The sequence below is a fragment of the Xenia sp. Carnegie-2017 genome, unplaced genomic scaffold, assembly GCF_021976095.1.
Source record: "Xenia sp. Carnegie-2017 unplaced genomic scaffold, XeniaSp_v1 HiC_scaffold_25, whole genome shotgun sequence".
NCBI classification, from domain to species: Eukaryota; Metazoa; Cnidaria; class Anthozoa; order Malacalcyonacea; family Xeniidae; genus Xenia; species Xenia sp. Carnegie-2017.
In genome coordinates, this window is record NW_025813488.1 from 6,572,572 (window position 1) to 6,593,264 (window position 20,693).

The 20,693-nt window shown below is 33.9% G+C and overlaps 2 protein-coding genes and 1 long non-coding RNA gene across 8 annotated transcripts in view; 1 reads left to right on the forward strand and 2 right to left on the reverse strand.

Moving 5' to 3' along the window:
- LOC124453056 (cannabinoid receptor 1-like) overlaps positions 1-20,397 on the reverse strand; it is a 55,252-nt gene extending 34,855 nt beyond the window's left edge. Inside the window, exons 1-4 of one of the 6 annotated variants that reach the window (XR_006950937.1) lie at positions 5,026-5,073; positions 3,978-4,048; positions 2,964-3,222; positions 914-2,000 (exon numbers count right to left, since the gene is read on the reverse strand). The gene's annotated coding sequence lies outside the window, so the exon portion shown is untranslated. Of the gene's footprint in view, positions 1-913; positions 2,001-2,963; positions 3,223-3,977; positions 4,049-5,025; positions 5,142-10,597; positions 10,788-17,121; positions 17,381-20,346 lie in introns of those variants that run through there. The other 5 variants (XR_006950939.1, XR_006950938.1, XR_006950936.1 and 2 more) reach the window with 5 other exon arrangements.
- Positions 228-1,021, forward strand: LOC124453517. The gene is made up of 2 exons (XR_006951109.1): positions 228-301; positions 623-1,021. It is a non-coding gene; the product is annotated as an uncharacterized LOC124453517 (long non-coding RNA).
- LOC124453068 (cannabinoid receptor 1-like) lies at positions 13,490-15,538 on the reverse strand. Its single transcript, XM_047003796.1, has 2 exons — positions 15,299-15,538; positions 13,490-14,637 (listed from the first exon to the last, which is right to left on the reverse strand). Exons 1-2 carry the CDS (start codon positions 15,482-15,484, stop codon positions 13,711-13,713), a joined length of 1,113 nt encoding a protein of 370 aa, XP_046859752.1. The 5' UTR covers positions 15,485-15,538; the 3' UTR covers positions 13,490-13,710.
- Positions 20,398-20,693: the final 296 nt, after the last annotated feature.

Genomic DNA, 20,693 nt, shown 5'->3' on the forward strand with positions numbered 1-20,693 from the left:
GTCCGACTACTTCAAAATTGGGCTGGGCATCATGATGATGTACACAAACTTCTCACGTATACAGGAAGTACTGACAAAGAAGAAAATGGATATTGGCTGTATATTGATGTAGAAAGTGAAACGAATGTCCCTCCACGTTATGTATTGAATTCTACTTTCTGCAATATTGCAGTGAACTGATTTACTCACCAAAATATATTGCATCCGTGTACAGAACACCTTGTTATTATTAAAAAGTTATGGCTTTACCAGGGCCCAGGGTGGTCTCATGTTATTGAGAATTCTTAGCAAAGTCTTTGTTGTAAGTATCTTGATTTGTCATATTTCAAAACATAAATTCGTTCAATTTTAAGAATAACGTACTAATAAATGCTATAGCAAAATTTCCTGTTTCAGCACACAATGTAAGTTTGTGCTTTGGGTCATCACAAAAATTTTTTGTGTAAGCAAACTTTTCATCATAACGCAAGTAGAATAAAAACTATGCAAATTTCATTTTGATGGTACATCGTTATTGTTTCTTTTGGCTCATATGCCTGTGATGAAAGGATTCTGTATTTAAGCTGTCCGTGCACTTGCGACTGTACGTTAGCTGCGTACACATTTTCTTTATCTTGAACAGATCAACTTACTCTTTGAGCGATGGAACGATGCTCTGTTTATACCGAAGTATTTCTTTTCCAATATATCCACCAAGTAGCAGCCGATATATGAAGTAAGTTTGTTGTCATTTTTTCAACAAGCTATAGAAAACTTAACAAACAAGCAAGACTCATTTTTCTTTCAAATTTTTTATCGAAGCATTGGGCGAATCTGTAACGTCGCTAAGTTCAAGGTTTATTTGATTAATGATATGTACCGTTAAAAAAGTATCATACTGTTGATCTTTCTCATGAAATGAAAAGTCAAAATGTTGGCTGTAAATTTTAGTCAGTTTAAATCTCGCTACAAATCATGATAGTTTCTTTTTCTTTCATCTTCCCTTTAAAACTATGCTAATATTACCTATACTATACCCAAATAAAAAATTTATATATTAATCATAAAGTTATGAACGATGAATGTAGTTACATCGCAAATGTTTCATTGGTGGGCCGGAAGGAAAAGGTCGTTGACTTGGATGTTGGAGTAAAAACAGTATTCTTCTTTCTAAACAACGCCTTCATACTGTTTCGATAATCTGGAAGCCTCAGTGCATACACAATTGGATTGACAGCGAAATTCACCATGGCCACTGGCTTATAGTAATATGAAAAACGTCCAGCCAATTCACTTTGTATTTTTCCAAGCCTTTGAATAAACTCCACTTGTTTGGCGACAAAAAAAGGAAATGCAGTTACCAGTAATAAGACATTCAGCACAATGATTGTCTTTACAATTTCAAGATGTTTAATGTTGTGCTGTTCACCATGTACTTTAGTGTCTTGTCGACTTTGCCATACAATCTTAAGTATGAAACACTTCAATACTATCTGAAGTAAAACAGCGATTTCCAAGACAGCATATACTGTGATATAGGTGTACATAAGCTGTTCATTTTTCTTGGTGTAAATTGATGTGAGTTCACCAAATGCCATGCCAATGGCAATCAACCAAACAGTCACGCATAATATGTATATTTTTCTGGTACACAACATCTGTCGGCTACGTATGGGATACTTTGCAATTATGTAAGTTTGCCATGTGAGTGATGTCAAGTGAAAAAATGAGCCCGCAGCCCCAAACATCTAAAAGAAAAGGACAGAAAAAATGACAGCTTCTGATGGTTTGACCTCGAACAATTTACCCAATCCAACAATCATGAATTGGGACAAAGATGCAGTGATGTCTGCTATAGATAAGCTTAAGATGGTAATCCACGGTCCTCGTCTTAGTTTGTTTAAAGGATCCTTCACAATAACAACAATAAGAAGACCATTTGTAAGGACACCAACTGTGGAGACCACCATTGTTGCTATTAATGTTTCATAACCAATCGAGGTACTGTTCTTGGGTTTGTTCTTCAATGAAACATATGAAAATTTTAAATGCATTGTAAACTGTCATATTTCTCAATGGTGGAGAAGAAAATTGCAAAAATTTTAGAAATGCATTAATTCAATGTATTATCTCTTGTCAGTCTATTTAATTTTTTTTAGACGTAGTTTTCCACTGCAAGTGTGCAAGTTTTGCACTCAGCAGGTGTTACGAATTACAGAATACGGAAGCATTTCAGATGCGGATACACCTCAAGGATTCGTGGATGAGTTATAAAAATTTCAAATACGAACTCGCAGAACTGCCATTTTCTGCAGTCTTTGCTGCATATTACGTGCAAGCAAAAGGGGGAATGTGGAGACTTTTACAGAAGTTGGACAGCAACAAAGAATTCGCAAATGTAATTGTGAAACGGAAATCATTTCTGCTGCGCTTGACACGAGGATTTGATATGATTTTTATTCTAAGTCTCTTTTTGTTTGACATGTATTAAAATATTGTGAACACTTTAGTTTATTTGATTTCGAGATGGAGCATATGATAATAAATAAATTACAGAAATTATGGAGAGGTACAATTATTGTAGTTGATGGTGGTCTTATAAATATTGGAAATGTTGCAAATAATTCTAAAAGCACTAAAGTTCCGCGTGTTTTTTGATAGAAAAATCTTTCCTTTTAAACGTATTCACTTTGAGGCATGGGGTAAACCAACTTCTGATAATGCCATAAAAATCGTATAAAGGAAATAATAAATACAAAAACTATAAGGTTGTTCAATGAGATGACTTTTACCCAATGGCTTCAGTTAGACTATTTTGGCTTTTTGACTTTTTTTAATATGAGATTTTTTTGCACCTACCTCATTTCTTTGAATGCATTTCTTTCCAGTCAACAAAACATTTCGTTGACTTTAAATTATTTCATCAGACCAAATAAAATGATTTTTGTAATTACATACAATAGAGTTTTTGTTTATAAACTTACATCACTTTGATTAAGAGAACCAGTCTCATTCCTTGTGCAATTTGTCTGGTTTGTTTGAGTCGAGTTGCACATTTTCCCCAAATCACCAGCATTGGCCATTGGATGTACTTTCATCAAACTTGTAAGAATAAGGAATCCATAGACAAAGGAAGGATAGACGTTTTGGAAATGCCTTTTAATTATCATAGTGAGACCCTAGATAATATGATTCGCTGCTTTTCTTTCACTTTGAATTTGATATTGACAGAGTATGTTCCCCCTACAATCAAGTATGCGTTGTGTGTGTTGAAGTTGTTATTTCATCGTCCTGCACATACATATTGTTTACAGATTTAATTGGCGTGGGTTTCCGGAAATCTTGTATCATATTTACGGCATGTTTATAGAAGATTGTTAAGCCCGCCGCACACTGGTGAACTTGCAGCGCGTACTTGTTATTCGTGACAAGTGTGATCGACAAAAGTTCCTAGTGTTCGCGGAAGTTTTGAACAACATTTGTCATTCGTGACAGATATTTGACTCATCTGTCACGAATGACAAATGTTGTTAAATCCGCACTTTGTCGATCACGTCAATACCAAGTTCACCAGTGTGCGGTGGGCTTTAATATGATAATCGTTTTTGCGAAAAACGGCAGACGTTTTGTCATTTGTCTGTGGATTTTTTTCACTCTATTCCCTAAATCTTTGTGTATATATTTTGAAATATTCGGAGCGTGTTTTTAATTCAATATTCCACAAGTATCGTGTTAGTATTTGAAGGAAAGCATTAATAAACAAGAAACAAAAACACATTAGTAAACAAGATTATCATACACTGTTTTGATAATGGAAATATCTCTGGTAACTTAAGTTGTGTAACACAAAACGAGTGGTTAAATATACGTGATGCATAATAAAGAGTGTTGAAATTCGTGATTAAATGCATATGGTAATCACAAATTTTAACAACCGCAGACTGCTCCATCCTTGTCTTTAGCGAGTAGGTGTCAAATATTCAATGAGAACATCATACCTTGTTCAGTGTTTAATCGAATAGTGAAAACTTTTAGACATAATAGCTTCTTGGAATCATGATTCACCCTGCTGGACGTAAATCATGTGCGACAAATGATTGATAAAATGAACAATCTCACAATTTTTCCGCAGAAAGTTAAAGAGTGTCACTATAGGCAGTATTCCTTAATAAAACGTTTGAAACATTAATTTTTTAGTGTTAACTGACGCAAACCTTGCTGAAACCTATATAACATTTTTAACTACATTATGACCCCAGTAAAATCAAATGCATTTACCAGCAAGCAAAGCATTCAAATTACTGATGCAAAAATTTCATCCAAATCAGAATCTTGTGATGCATGAGGAAAAGTTTCATCAGTTAAGAGGTAAAATGCTAATGTCAATTTAGACCATAAAACGTTGGAACAAAAATTTGATATCCCATAGAACTAAAAAACATTCATCACATTCACGTTTCTAATTATTTGACACCAAATACAAGTCTTGCCGATACATTTCGCAACGATCAACAAACCAAGTACGCACTTGATCACTCTTCAACATGATCAACAAACATTTTTTGGAAAACAGCTTAGCTAGTATTTTGAAAATATAATTGGATATGCATTGTGTAGCATAGTATCAAACCGCCACTTACATCGAGGTGAGTCGAGAAAAAATCGAAACATCGCTTGCTTTTTTGTTCGTAGCTAATAGTAAAATTGACTAGGACATCATTTTGTAGTGTATAAAATGAGATTTTTTCTCAACAACGATTTTCTTTGACATAACATGTTATATAATAGAATAAAATATTTATAAACACAGGTTTGAATAAATCAACTGGGAATACATTTTATTCGGCATTAATTGCAGGAGGAAATTTCCGTCTGTGCGAATGTATTGACAACGTTTGCCGTAACTTGAGTAGAATTAAGGATTTGTGAAAATTATAAGCAATGTATAGAGAATTGCATGCACATAAATAATTGTAAAACTTTTGTCTCTGTTTACAAATCTTTTTAACTAAAATTAGTTTATGTTTTGTGTAATCACTCTCTTACCTGATGTTCTTCTTTCAAGAGTCTTGGCGCACAATGACAAAAACACTTTTCTTTTGACATATTAAAAACACATGTTGAATAATTATGCAAAGTAACAATAATCTTTTAAAGTGTATGTTTTCACCCCAACAGAGTTTGACAACTTTCTATTCATTTATGAAATGTATTATGCTACGAAAGTTCTTTTCCTGATAAGCCAAATTATCATGTAAATAATGCAAAGCACGAGAGATTAATAAGAAAGACGTTGAAAAATATCAGTAATCAATGTATAAGATATAGTTGTATAAACATGTCATCAACACTGAAACTAATACAAACAGCCACACCTTTGTACACAAGACGAATATTGCTATTTCTTTAATATTCAATTCTTCAAAATGATTTTAATTAATCTACCATCGTTAGACATAGTGAGTAATGCTAAGTAATTACAATCAGTGTTTCTGACTCTCGTGCCCTCATATGCCGTCATTTTGATCAATGGCAGCTTTTACTGAATAAGTCTTCATGAATGACTCTTCTGAATGACTCTTCAAAAATAAGTTTAATGATTTTGCTCTTCGTGTGTATATCAGATAAGTCTTTTTTTCCATTTTCCATTACTAAATTCACTCAAATAAGATGATTAGAGATTTTGCAGGGGAGACAATTCAAACATTGTGCATATTTGTCATGGAGACAGTCAAATGTCGATTATAGCAAGATGACATATCATGTAATATTTAATTTATCACACAAAGCGTATTTTGATTTGGAGGTTTTATGAGAAGTACCTTTCACTGGCTTTGCAGGCACAAAGTCTGATCGTATGATGTCTAATCAGATTATTGTGTGGTAAGTTGTTATTGACTTGCCTTTACGCAGGTGCTTAGATACTTTGATTGCATCTGTGCCCACGAACTGGTGTCCAGTGTATTATCAAAGTTCAAAGTTGAGAATTGAGAATGGTTGAGATGAGATTGTTTGTGTTATTTATGAATTTTAAGACCAATTTGTGGAGAGTACGTGTGAAATGATCTTTTTCATGACATCATTCACAAGAAGATTATAAAGATTAGCTGGGTTTTTTTTTAAGGAGTAAGTACGAATTTGTTAGCGTATTTTGTTTTTGTAATTATGTGATGAATTTTGCCGATGCTCTTAAGTCTTAACTCTCGAGCCTCGTGTTCACAAAACATTATTTATGTCGCTTGTTAATGTCAAAAATATTTTCGAAAATTTTTTGTTCCGTTAAAAACGAAATTCCCAGCAAGAAATCCAGTCACATTTGCACAAGAGAAAAAGATATTTTATTCTTGAATTTAAAATTCAAATATGGCGGTAAAAATATTGCTCCAGGTGTTTTGAGTTCAACGGATATTATAACTTAAACTTGTATATATGTTTAAGTATGTACAAAAACTTTATTTCAAGAGGGTAACAGACAACAGTGAAATAGACTGATAAACTACTGTCTCTCTTTTAATATATATACAAATGTATATCAAAATTCTAAAATTATACTATAGCATATATTTAAAAAATGATCATGCACTCAACTTGAAAACATCTATATACTTCTAGTTTAGTTAGCATGAATTTGACGTCAAGTACGTTAATTTTTGGAAGTCTGTGTGACGTGTATTTATTTGATCATGGAGCATTTAGTTTATGAAAACGCGTTCCAAAAACACCTTTGTTTGTTTTTCTTTATATGCACTCGTACTTAAGCGTATTATAATCTGGGCTATATTTTGTGATAAGCAAAAACGTGTCTTTAGAGTGATATAATAGCTATTATTTATACACTGAGTTCAATTCCTTACAAAATTTCTTGATTGTTTGAGTAAGTTTTCTTGAACCCCATTGACATAGACGAATAACGAAAATGCAAAACATGAAAACCACTTAAACATGGGCAAACCACTTAAACACGGGCAAACCACTTAAACATGGGCAAACCTCTGGTTTTGAGGACGTTGCTCTGATGCTGCTTGTATTTTCTGAAAATGTATTTTGGTTTTGCTCAAATAATAATGGTGTATAACATGATACACAGAGCAAAAAGCTCTCTAAAGGGAGACTTTATTATGTATAAATCTATAACCGTGTGTGTGTGTTCTGATGTGCATTTTGGCTGAAGTACCTGTCAGTCTGTCGCTATTGTTTTGAACAGCTACGTCTTTCAAAAATTTCATATCTTTCACTTTGAATGTCATTAGTTAACGATGGGATCAAAGTTTCAGATTGAAGCTCTCTTTTCTTCCTTGTCTGTCAATGTTTTTGGCTCAGATTAAAATCAACGATTGCTTTTGGTTAAGTGAAAATAGTTGTCGATCTTTTCCCACTAAAGTGGTTGGATTTGTGCACGTGTTGATTTTACTAATCTTCTTAGTGCAGTGGCATCCTCCTGTTATACAAACATATTTCTTATTGTGATTAAAGGAAATGTCTTGCCGTCTTCACCGAACTGATCAGAGATGATGGTTTGTGTTTGTGTGTGTCTGTGTGTCTGTGTGTGTGTGTATGTGTGTGGGGGGGGGTGGGGAGGCCCAATTGTTGAGTGTGTCCATTAATCGTTTGATATATCAGTATCTTGCAGGGAAATTGACTTCCATCTTGTATATCTAAGACTGGGGGTGGTCAGTCGTCTAGTTTTGATGTTTCTTATGTTACATTGCTATTCGTTATGGGCTTATGGCAATCGAAAGGCACTTAAAATACATCATATAACTACACCTAATCAAAATAACAGCGTTAAAATAGCAAAGTTCTATCTTTCAATGCAACTTTGTGTTATCATTGTGATCACTAGTCTTTATCCCGAGTGGGCAATTGATAAGCTGATTGTTAAGCAAATTTATTTAAGTCAGTTTTCCATCCAAAATGAATTAAAATTTCACAACATAAAAAGATTGAATGTGGGGCTCAATTTGGACTGCGCGAATGACTTGGTTTATTAAATGTTATCAATTTAAAAAGTATAAAGTCTTATAAATGAAAGAGTTATGCTGTGAAAGACTGAAAGTTATCAACAAACTAAAAATGTCTAAACATATTTAAGGCTGGTTTAAATTAAGTCAAATAGGCCGAAGTTGTTTAAAACTTTGTACTATCCTTTGATATTATAGTTTATTCTACGGGTAGGACTCTTGTAAATAAAAGTAGAACTTTGAAAATAGAAAATCCCGTTTTCGTTCTATGTCTCCCTATACTCCGGTGTAATGTTTTACTCCCAAAATTTCATTTTCAGGATAATGAGAAATATTCCTTTTGCGCAATAGCGAATTATTTTAATCGAAGACCCATAAACCTTATAACTACTGAACAGAAATTTTTATTTCATATTTTATATTTTAAATGAAACCAAACTTTAGTGGATGTAGAATATACAGCTCATAATGATAAAGTTGTTAGCTAGTTTGTTTTAAGTAAAAACAGGAGAAAACTGGAGTAAATGCATCAGTAAAATTTAATTATTCAGCAGTTCCGATTTTAATATTAGCTACACTAAAAGCTATGTCAGAAATGAAAGAATTTTAATTATCATTACAAAGTGAGTTTATTATTTCGCGCAAATTTTTTTGTTATTAAGTGATATGCAAAAATGACAGGTGTTTTTTGACAACTTTTTTAAAACTGTTTATGATGTCGAATTTATGATTGTGTCCTTTTGTAAAATTATTTTTGTTATTGGGTATTGATAATATATCGTTTGGTTGTACATTGATAATATATCTTTTACCAAAATATTTTTGTCTATAGAACTATACATTAGGATTGATGAGAATTGTGTAAATATGGGACTTGTAAAAGGATAAGACATTTTTATTTCTTTTATTGTTGAAACCTTGTGAAGACGTTTAAAAGCTCAAAGTTTCGTTCTTAAAGTTTAAAGCACAGTTTCTAATGATACAGGGGTATGGAGGACTCTCATAAATTTGTATTAAGTCATTACAGAATTAGATAACTGGAGCTTAACTCTTCACGTCATTGCTACTGTTGCTGGTACTTCTTTCGCAGGAGAGGGTGGAGAGGTGACAGTACTTCTCTTGCGGGAGAAGGGTTGGTGGTGGTGCTTGTACTTCTCTTGCGGGAGAAGAGTTGGTGGTGGTGCTTGTACTTCTCTTGCGGGAGAAGGGCTGATGGTGGTGTTTGTACTTCTCTTGTGGGAGAGAGGTTCGTGGTGGTGCTTGTACTTCTCCTGCTTTAGAGAGGTTGATGGTGGTGCTTGTACTTCTCCTGTGGGAGTGAGGTTGGTGGTGGTGCTTGTATTTCTCTTGCTGGAAAGGGGGCTGTATTGGTGGTACCAATACTTCTCTTACGTGAGAGGAGGGTGGTGGTGCTGCTGGTATTTCCCTTGTAGGAAAGGGAATGTTGGTGGTGCATGTAATTCTCTCGCGGGAGAGGGAAGTTGTGATGCATGTACTTCTCTCGCATGAAAGGTGGTGGTAGTGGTACCAGTACTTCTCTTGTGGAAGAGGTGGTTGTGATGCATGTACTTCTCTTTCAAGAAAGGTGGTGTTGCTGGTACCGGTACTTCTCTTGCGGGAGAGGTGGTTGTGATGCATGTACTTCTCTCGCAAGAAAGGTGGTGGTGGTGGTACCAGTACTTCTCTTGTGGAGAGGTGGTTGTGATGCATGTACTTCTCTTGCAAGGTGGTGGTGAGGGTACCGGTACTTCTCTTGCGAGAGAGGGGGGGAATGTAGTTGAACCTCTTAACTCTCTGTATCGTGTGTTTCTTATGTTTTTCTACTATAAATTTAGTATTTTTCAATTCAACCATCCGTGTCTAGAGAACTTTGCTTTTCGATAAAATTTATGTACGTAAATGTCAGTGAATGGCATAGAGTAAAACCACATAAAATATTTTAATCCAGGTATTGCATTATTACGAAGTGTTAGCTATGTTTTATGTTGCATTCATTTTTCTCTCTTTTGTGTGTTCATTTTAAATTAGTACTTACCTTATATAAACTGATTTTCCGATTGGGTCAATTAGATAACAGCGATAAACTCTAATTATTGAGATTCGGCATTTCTATGGCATCTTTTACTTCACTATACTTTGAACCAATCATAAACCTTGATTTTGTTGTTGCAGTCTTTAAATCGACCTGCAGTGTAAACCTTATTTTAAGTCACTCAACTTTAAATGCATTTTTAATTTTTATATTTATTACAAAATGGACATTGAGATGATGATGAAATGTAAAAGTATGTTTTATTTTTATCCTATGTTACAACCTGAGGTTTTACGATGTGTTCCATTATGAAACTTTGCATTCAAAGTGTTTTCTCTTTAAGCGGAAATGCTCGAATGACGTCATCGATGAAATTCCTATGCTCATTATTGAATATTGACAGCAATAAATAAAGGTCCTGTTGAACGTACGCTGTGCAAGATTACTACAATGCAAACTCTATGATTGCATAACTGATTTTCTAACTATAGACCTCTATAAAACTATAACTAATTTTCAGTGCATGTGTCGTCATACATAGCTAACTGTTCTCCCCGTCAATTGTCATTACGTCAACATATTCATCGCTGCTTTGTGAACTTTTTCTTTTTCTCTTGCTCGTCGATTTTGAAACCATATTTTGATTTTGTTTTCCGGTAACGTCAGTTCCAAACACAAACTACGAACTTCATCACTTGTCAAGTACTTCATTGTTTCAAACTTGTTTTCCAGGGTCGTCAGCTGTTTGGGAGTGAATGGAACTCTGGGATTGCGACCGGGCTTTCGTTTCTGTTTCGGTCGACGTTTACTTGACTCTGAAACAGGACAAGACACAGCGTCGAGACATGGGTAAGTGACAATAAAAAGAATGGGGGTGAGGGGGGGGGGTATATGGGTTGTACGTTTGTCAGCAGGTTGTGTGATTGGATTAAAATACATCAAATATACATGCATAAAATATAATTTAAACCGCCACAAATTGTGGCCATGTATTCATGTAGCCTAAACAAGAGCAAACATATAAATCAGTTTTAGAAATATACGTTGACGAAAAAGGCTTGCAATACATATTTTAATATGTGGTGTTTTAACGAAAATTATTATCGTAGCTTAAAATATCAAGCATGACGTCAACAAAACTTTCATAAAAAGTTTATTTGAAAATTACAATGTCGTCATATCAGGCAATATTAACCAATAAAATAACCACGTATGTTATGGACTTTCACATTAATTTATCTGTCATAATTGAATCATACAATAAAAATGATATGCAGATTTGAAAGGAAAAAGAAAAAATTCTATGTCAACTAGAAAATACAATTGTGTTTATAGAACTATGAAAGGTGACAGAAAGACAGTCTATACATGACGAAAATAATTCCGTTTTTCAAAGTCAAACATGTATACATGGGTTTGTTCGTCGTTGAATTTTAGATGGAAAAGCAAAAAGTAATAAAAAATAGGTTGAAGACAACAATCAAACACTCTTCGTTCATACACTTTATATTTTAGGTTTTAACATTCAAACATCTTTTTCCACTTGAATAGTCCAAACTGAACGACGCCTTAAAAATATTTATAAAACAAAGGAAAAAGTATTTTTAGTTCTACGATCCGTCATGTCCATCACATGCATAGAGTTTTGACGCATCTCATGCGCAACTATATATGACTCTCTAATGTTTTAATTGCTCAGAGCATTTAAAAAACAGCTGACATTACAAAAAGTCAAAATGAACTTATATGTTATGTCATGAACTTGTCATAGAGAGTTCTAAGATTACATGAATGCTGGGAATTCTACTATATAGTTTTACTAACTATATAGACAATGAGCATATAGGATGTTAGTAATATCATGTAATACATTATTCTTACCTTATGAAGTTAAAGCTAAAGTTAGAAAATGCAATGGGCCAACATATAATGAGCATGTATATATGTATAGATTATATAACCCCTATTTACTACATTTTCAGCGCCTTTATGTGGGGATTTATGATTGAAGATATTTTCCAACAAGAAATAACTAAAATAGCTGTTATTGATTAAAAAAGCGGTGATTATACTGTATGAGCACTCTATTTAATGGAACTGTAGCATCTGTATATAACAGGAACTGCTTTATGTACTTTGTTTATCACAAGTAAGGCTAAAATTGTGTAGGTCAGCTCAAAGTCATTAATGATTTAATAAAAATATGAAAATTTATTTAACACACGTACAACTGTAACGATTTTATTTAAAGGAGCATGTGAAGATTACTCAGACAAAAAATTTTGTATGTATAAAAACAAGTAGTTTCGAATGAATTTTTTGTGAATGCTGTTTTGCAAAGTTAGAAGATTCTATTCCATCTGGCAACGCTACGTACTTAACACACGTTGTCACTACAGTTTATAAAAGCACTTGATGCTTCAATGCAGTTGAACACCGATACAAAATATAATTATGCTCAAGCTGTGTCTAAATTGAACCAAACAATAGCGAAATTATTGGAAAAATATAGAACATTGAATACCCATATAACCAATAAAGCAACATAAAGTAATAGGACACGGCTTTCGGTTCTCATCATTTTTTTTCTGTCAAGTGTTCTCTTGTTGCTTAAAGACTTTGAAAGGTATTATCCAAACTAAGAACAGCCCGAATCCATTTAGTAAACTCAAGCTGTTAAGAAGCTTGATGTCTGTGTTTAAAAACACTTGATGCTTGATGGTATAAATATAGCTGTGCCATAGGAATGATGTACTGGCAGTAAATCTACTTTGAAACTTGAAGAATTGGACGTCAAGCTTCTCTTGGGCTGTTGTGTAAAGTATGAAAGGGTTGAAATATGGCCTTGTTCTTTTCTTCATATTGTGTTTTTTTCTTCCTGCTGTGCAAAACCAAAATGGTTGTGGTTGAATGGCGAATCTTTGGAGAATCCAATTGAACTGGAAAACAAAAAGGAAAAGCGTCAGCTGCGTCACCATATGAAAAAAAGATGTCATTATTCTATGGCAACAATGTGTCCAAGAAGACGTTCAAAAATCTTTATGGACAATAAATAAATGTATTCATTAAAGTGTATTGTTCATTGTTCGTTTATTATCAGCTTATTCTATCAAACACTAAAATTATACAAATATAATTGTATGAAAATATAATGTGTATGTGTGAATTTTAAGACTATGCTCATTTCTGCCTTCCTCTTTTGCTAGTGCAGATAAAATGCTACATATTGATAGATTGTTAAACATACTTTTCTTGCAAACTATAAAGTATTATTAAAAACGATTCTGCCTGAATTTTCAAATACATGCTGATTGCTGACCATGCTGTTTTATCAATGAAAAACGTTCTGCCATTTTAAAGAAGTTAAGTCTGTAAGGGCAACTTGCTTTTCTTGTGAAATTTTCGATGCAACAAAGCTGCCAAGTTTTACCTGTTACACAAAGCTTGTGCTCACGCTAAATTCAATGTAGAGAATTTCTTCGTAAAGATGTAATTAAGCAGCAAGGAGGACAACGTATTATTAGATACGATATTGTACTATGTTTTGATGTGGTTATCAAAATAGTTTGTTGCAGGCAAAATTGGCTACAAATACAAACATTACACTAAAAATTACACAAAAGTATAACTACAAATTCCACTAAAGTTTATGTTATTACCTATATTAAAAAAATAATCATTATATATATTTGTAATCAAGTTATATATGATCAATGCATATTAATCAACGCATATTATCTACAAAGCAATCGTTTCATCAGCAGAACGGAACGAGGTTGTCGATTGCTGTGCTGTATCAGTAGAAATAAAACTGTTCTTTTTAAACAACGCCTTCAGACTGTTTCGATAATCGGGAAGCCTCAGTGCATACACAATTGGATTAACTGCGAAATTCACCATGGCAACTGGTTTGTAGTAGTAAGAAAAACGCCAAGCCAATTCACCTTGTATTTTCCCTAGCCTTTGAATAAACTCCACTTGTTTGGCGACAAAAAAAGGAAACGCAGTTACCAGTAATAGGATATTTAGCAAGATAATTGTCATTACCATTTCCAGATGTTTTCTATTGTGCTGTTTAGCATTTACTGTCGTGTTTTGTCGATTTTGCCATACTATTATAAGTACTAAACACTTCCCAATAACCTGGATCAAAACAGCAATCTCCAAAACAGCATATAGCGTGATGTAGGTGTACATAAGCTGCTCATTTTTCTTAGTGTAAATTGATGTGAGTTCACCAAATGCCATGCAAATGGCAATCGACCAAACAGTCGCACATAATATGTATATTTCTCTGGTAGACAACATCTGTCGGCTACGTATGGGATACTTTGCAATCATGTAAGTTTGCCATGTGAGTGATGTCAAGTGAAAAAATGAGCCCGCAGCCCCAAACATCCAAAAGAAAAGGACAGAATAAATGACAGCTTCTGATGGTTTGACCTCGAACAATCTACCCAGTCCAACAATCATGAATTGGGACAAAGATGCAGTGAAATCAGCTATAGATAAGCTTAGGATTGTAATCCACCTTCCTTGTTTTAGTATGTTAAGCGGATCTACAAGAATAAGAACAACAAGAAGACCATTTGTTAGGACACCAATTGTGGAGACCACCATCGTTGTTATTAATGTTTCTTGGCCAAGTGAAAAACTCTTCATGGGCTTCATATGAAATATAGAAAAAGGAAAATACGTCAAATGTTTTCATATACATTCATAATTGCACATGGATAAATGGTAATTTTTACAGTCGTACACTGAGAATCATGAACTAGTGCTTGATGAATTTTTTTCGCTCATTACTGTGAAGGCACTTTACTGAACTGCGCACTTCATTACACGTAATGCGTTTAAGTCAGGAAAGTTAGGTCCTGACTATTTAGAAGCAACTAGAGAAATTGATTTACATGACACATTCAAAAATCTACAATTGTGGATAGATCTTTTCCTGGAAGAAGCTCTTTGATGACGCTACGTTTGAATTTTATATTCTTGATGGTATCGTTAAATAGAAAACTATTTTCTCTGGACACGCGCCTCTTAATTTTATTCAAAATCGTATAAATAGTGAGAGCGATTTCAAACATTCAACGTTTTGTGAAAAGATTGATATTTGAAACTGGATTTTCAGCATTTTTTAGAAGTCTGGTTTGTATAAGCAACTTGAGAATTTTTTTATGCCTACCACATTGTCGCCAACATACGCAATTTAAAGTTTGTACATCTCCTAGTTCTTAATTGTATCTATACATGTTTAACGTTTGTTCTATGAGATAGTGATAAGATCGGTAGAAAAAATAACTGCAGTAGATTATATACTTACAGCACTTTGATTGCGTAAACCAGATGAATTCCTTGAGTTATTTATATGATTTGGTTGAGTCGAATTGCGCGTTTCCAAAAAATCACCAGTATTGGTCAATGGATATACTGAGATCAAACTTGTAAGAATAAGGAATCCATAAATAAAGGAAGGATAGACGTTTTGGAAATATCGTGAGAGTACCATAGTGAGATCTCAGACAGTTTAAAAAACTGTTCTAATTTCTTGTCTCTGGGATGACTGGCATTGACTGAATGGTTTAATGCAATTTGATCACTTGTATTCATACACTCGGTATAATGTTTATGACCCCTCAACACGTATCTCGATATTTTTGAATCCGCTTTCTTTTAAATTGGCCTTGTGACGTCCACATGCATGTGGTGGATTCACATGTACATCCCACATACGTGAGTGTTTAATGTTTCATAACGAAACGAGATACTGTTCTTGGGTTTGCTCTTCAATGAAACATATAAAAATTTTAAATGCATTGTAAACTGTCATATTTCTCAATTGTGGAGAAGAAAATTGCAAAAATTTTAGAAATGCATTAATTCAATGCATTGTCTCAATGCATTGAATTCAATGCATCATGTCAGTCTATTTTATTTCTTTTAGACGTAGTTTTCCACTGCAAGTGTGCAGGTTTTGCACTCAGCAAGTGTTACGAATTACAGAATACGGAAGCATTTCAGAAGCGGATACACCTCAGGGCTTTGTGGATGAGTTATAAAAATTTCAAATACGAACTCGCAGAACTGCCATTTCTGCAGTCTTTGCTGCATATTACGTGCTAGCAAAAGGGGGAATGTGGAGATTTTTACAGAAGTTGGACACTAACAAAGAATTCACAAATTGTGAAACGGAAATCATTTCTACTGCGCTTGACACGAGGATTTGATATGATTATTTATCTTATGATTTTCATTCTAAGTCTCTTTTTGCGTGACATGTATTATAATATTGTGAACACTTTAGATCAGGGGTCTCCAAACTACGGCCCGCAGGCCAGATGCAGTCCGTTGGGCTTCTCAATCCAGCCCGCAGAGGCACTTCAGAAAAAATAATAATATTATTAAACAAAATAAATTTTGTGCAGAAAGTTCACGTTATGTCGCAAGCCAACTAGCAAGAGTGGCTTACGTCAATTTTTCTCCCAACTTCCTACTTCCGTTTCAAGCACATTGCGAAATTTAAAAAGCTAAGGATAACGTGGAAATTTTTTATATTCTTCGGCCCTCAACATGCTGGATGAAAGTTCATGCGGCCCTCTGGCTGTAAAGTTTGGAGACCCCTGCTTTAGATTATTTGATTTTGAGATGGAGCATATGATAATAAATAACTTACAGAAATTATGGAGAGGTACAATTATTGTAGTTGATGGTGGTCTTATAAATATTGGAAATGTTGCAAATAATTCTAAAATCAATGCACATTATACTGTGAAGAAGTTTGTATCTAAAATAAAAGCGCTAAAGTTCCGCGTGTTTTTGATAGAAAAATCTTTCATTTTAAACGTATTCAGTTTGAGGCATGGGGTAAACCAACTTATGATAATGTCATAAAAATCGTATAAAGGAAATAATAAATACCAGAATTATAAGATTGTTCAATAAGATGACTTTTACCCAATGGCTTCAGTTAGACTATTGTGGCTTTTTGACTTTTTTTAATATGAGATTTTTTTGCACCTACCGTATTTCTTTGAATGCATTTCTTTCCAGTCAACAAAACATTTCATTGACTTTAAATTAATTCATCAGACCAAATAAAATGATTTTTGTAATTACATACAATAGAGTTTTTCTTTATAAACTTACATCACTTTGATTACGAGAACCAGTCTCATTCCTTGTGCAATTTGTCTGGTTTGTTTGAGTCGAGTTGCACATTTTCCCCAAATCACCAGCATTGGCCATTGGATGTACTTTCATCAAACTTGTAAGAATAAGGAATCCATAGACAAAGGAAGGATAGACGTTTTGGAAATGCCTTTTGATTATCATAGTGAGACCCTAGATAATATGGTGCGCTGCTTTTCTTTCACTTTGAATTTGATATTGACAGAGTATGTTCCCCCTAAAATCAAGTAAGCGTTGTGTGTGTTGGAGTTGTTATTTCATCGTTCTGCACGTACAAATTGTTTACAGATTTAATTGGCGTGGGTTTCCGGAAATCTTGTATCATATTTACGGCATGTTTATAGAAGAATGTTAAGCCCGCCGCACACTGGTGAACTCTCCGCGCGTACTTGTTATTCGTGACAAGTGTGATCGACAAAAGTTTCTAGTGTGCGCGGAAGTTTTGAACAACATTTGTCATTCGTGACAGATATTTGACTCATCTGACACGAATGACAAATGTTGTTCAAAACTTAGGCGCACACCAGGAACTTTTGTCGATCACACTTGTCACGAATAACAAGTACGCGCTGCAAGTTCACCAGTGTGCGGCGGGCTTTAATAAGATAATCGTTTTTGCGAAAAACGGCAGACGTTTTGTCATTTCTCTGTTTATAATACAATCAACCATCCTTGTAGGAGCACTTTTTAAGTACAGAAACCTCGTTATTGTAGAAGTTCCCAGGTAATTTTGCTTTCACTCGTGGATTTTTTTTTCACTCTATTCCCTAAATCTTTGTGTTTAGATTTTGAAATATTCGGAGCGTGTTTTTAATTCAATATTCGACAAGTGTCGTGTTAGTATTTGAAGGAAAGCATGAATAAACAAGAAACAAAAGCACATTAGTAAACAAGATTATCATACACTGTTTTGATAATGGAAATATCTCAGGTAACTTAAGTTGTGTAACACAAAACGAGTAGTTGAATATACGTGATGCATAATAAAGAGTGTTGAAATTCGTGATCAAATGCATATGGTAATCACAAATTTTAATAACCGCAGACTGCCCCATCCTTGTCTTTAGCGAGTAGTTGTCAAATATTCAATGAGAACATCATACCTTGTTCATTGTTTAATCGAATAGTGAAAACTTTTGCCTTATGTATGGTATTCTTTGTATTTCATTGACAGCCATCTAACGTTTATATTATACATGATGAAAATTCTAATCTGCTAGTAAAATTTTTATTAAGTAAATATTAATAGAACCATATAGAACTATTTGTAATTTAACATTTTTGATAAAAGTAGGTAAAGATTGAATTAGGTCGCTCAAATCCAGTAACAATTGACGTAGAGTGGACACAGTAGCTGAAATGTGTTGACAAATCAATATTCCGCAGACAGCCGTAAATTCCATTATTAATGTGTAATTAACTAATGCTGTTGTTGAAGATGGAGTTGGTTCAGTGTGTCGAATTTTGCATCATGACGAAGACACGTTAAATGTAGATAACGTCCCTTTAACTGGGAGTTTCATTCGAGAATAATTTGCACAGCTGTAATAAGATGTTTTACTGCGAATGAGATCAATCATCCTACGCAGTGACCCAGACACATTCACCCATTAACTTTAATGAAAATGAGTGACAGATTTTAAAGAAATCTGACAATGCCAAAAAATGACGAAAACAACGTCGAAGTGTCTTTAGGACGAAACAAAACCAGAGCCAAAAATTCAGAGAATGTTTCTGTGCATTACAAAATGACTTCATCATCAAAATGAGCACCACTTTCACATGCCATGAAAAATTATTCAATCTTATCAGTTTGCCTGTGCAGCTTCTTTTTCACGTGTCGGATATGTTTATTTGAGCAGGCGATTTGAAATCAACACTAGAAGCGTCAAATGTAATTCATGCAAGACCTTGAACGTTTCTAAATCAAAATAATTGATTTGGAAGATGAAATAGAATTCAATGCACATGATTCATTTACCAAGGATGTTTATGCATGACGCAGTTTGTACATCAACAAGCATACACTTAACGAAGCTTTCACTTTAAAAAATTTGTCCATTAGACAAAATATGATTAACTCGATCAATGCAGACAAAAATCCACTTACTTAAAGTACGCAAGACTAATGTTGATTATGTTAATTATGCTGAGAGGGCACATTAAAAGTAGACGTAATAGCTTCTTGGAATCATGATTCACCCTGCTAGACGTAAATCATGTGCGACAAATGATTGATAAAATGAACAACCTCACAACTCTTCCGCAAAAAGTTAACGAATGTCACTATAGGCAGTATTCCTTAATAAAACGTTAGAAACATTAATTTTTTAGTGTTAACTGACGCAAACCTTGCTGAAACCTATATAACATTTTTAACTACATTATGACCCCAGTAAAATCAAATGCATTTACCAGCAAGCAAAGCATTCAAATTACTAATGCAAAAATTTCATCCAAGAAAACTTTTCCATGCATGAGGAAAAGTTTTATCAGTTAAGAGGTAAAATGCTAATGTCAATTTAAACCATAAAACGTTGGAACAAAAATTCGATATCCCATACAACTAAAAAACATTCATCACATTCACGTTTCTAATTATTTGACACCAAATACAAGTCCTTGCCGATACATTTTGCAACGATCAAAAAACCAAGTACGCACTTGATCACTCTTCAACATGATCAACAAACAATTTTTGGAAAACAGCTTAGCTAGTATCTTGAAAATATAATTTCATATGCATTGTGTAGCATGGTATCAAACCGCCACTCACATCGAGGTGAGTTGAGAAAAAATCGAAACATCGCTTGCTTTTTTGCTCGTAGCTAATAGTAACATTGACTATGACATCATTTTGTAGTGTACAAAATGAGATTTTTTTCTCAACAACGATTTTCTTTGACATAACATGTTATATAATAGAATAAAATATTTATAATCACAGGTGTGAACAAATCAACTGAGAATACATTTTATTCGGCATTAATTGCAAGAGGAAATTTCCGTCTGTGCGAATGTATTGACAACGTTTGCCGTAACTTGAGTAGAATTAAGGATTTGTGAAAATTATAAGCAATGTATAGAGAATTGCATGCACATACATAATGGTAAAACTTTTGTCTCTGTTTACAAATCTTTTTAACTAAAATTAGTTTATGTTTTGTGTAATCACTCTCTTACCTGATGTTCTTCTTTCAAGAGTCTTGGCGCACAATGACAAAAACACTTTTCGTTTGACATATTAAAAACACATTTTGAATAATTATGCAAAGTAACAATAATCTTTTAAAGTGTATGTTTTCACCCCAACACAGTTTGACAACTTTTTATTGACTTATGAAATGTATTACACACCACTTCATATATGATAACTTACTCCTAATTTAAAGTTTGAGTCCTTAACAGACCAACTCACACGATCGCTAACTACCCTCTAATCCATTCATCCCGAGCTAAATATTGAGGGTTTTCACAATTCTTCATCCTAATCCTTTTAGCAATTCGTTTGCATCATATGCCGTCATTTT

Bases quoted from the DNA above. Each gene is read 5' to 3' on its own strand.
- LOC124453068 (XM_047003796.1), bottom strand. From the start codon at position 15,484: ATGGTACTCTCACGATATTTCCAAAACGTCTATCCTTCCTTTATTTAT. The intron at 14,638-15,298 runs GTAAGTATATAA...TTTCATATGAAG, and splicing joins GTTTACGCAATCAAAGTGCT to CCCATGAAGAGTTTTTCACT.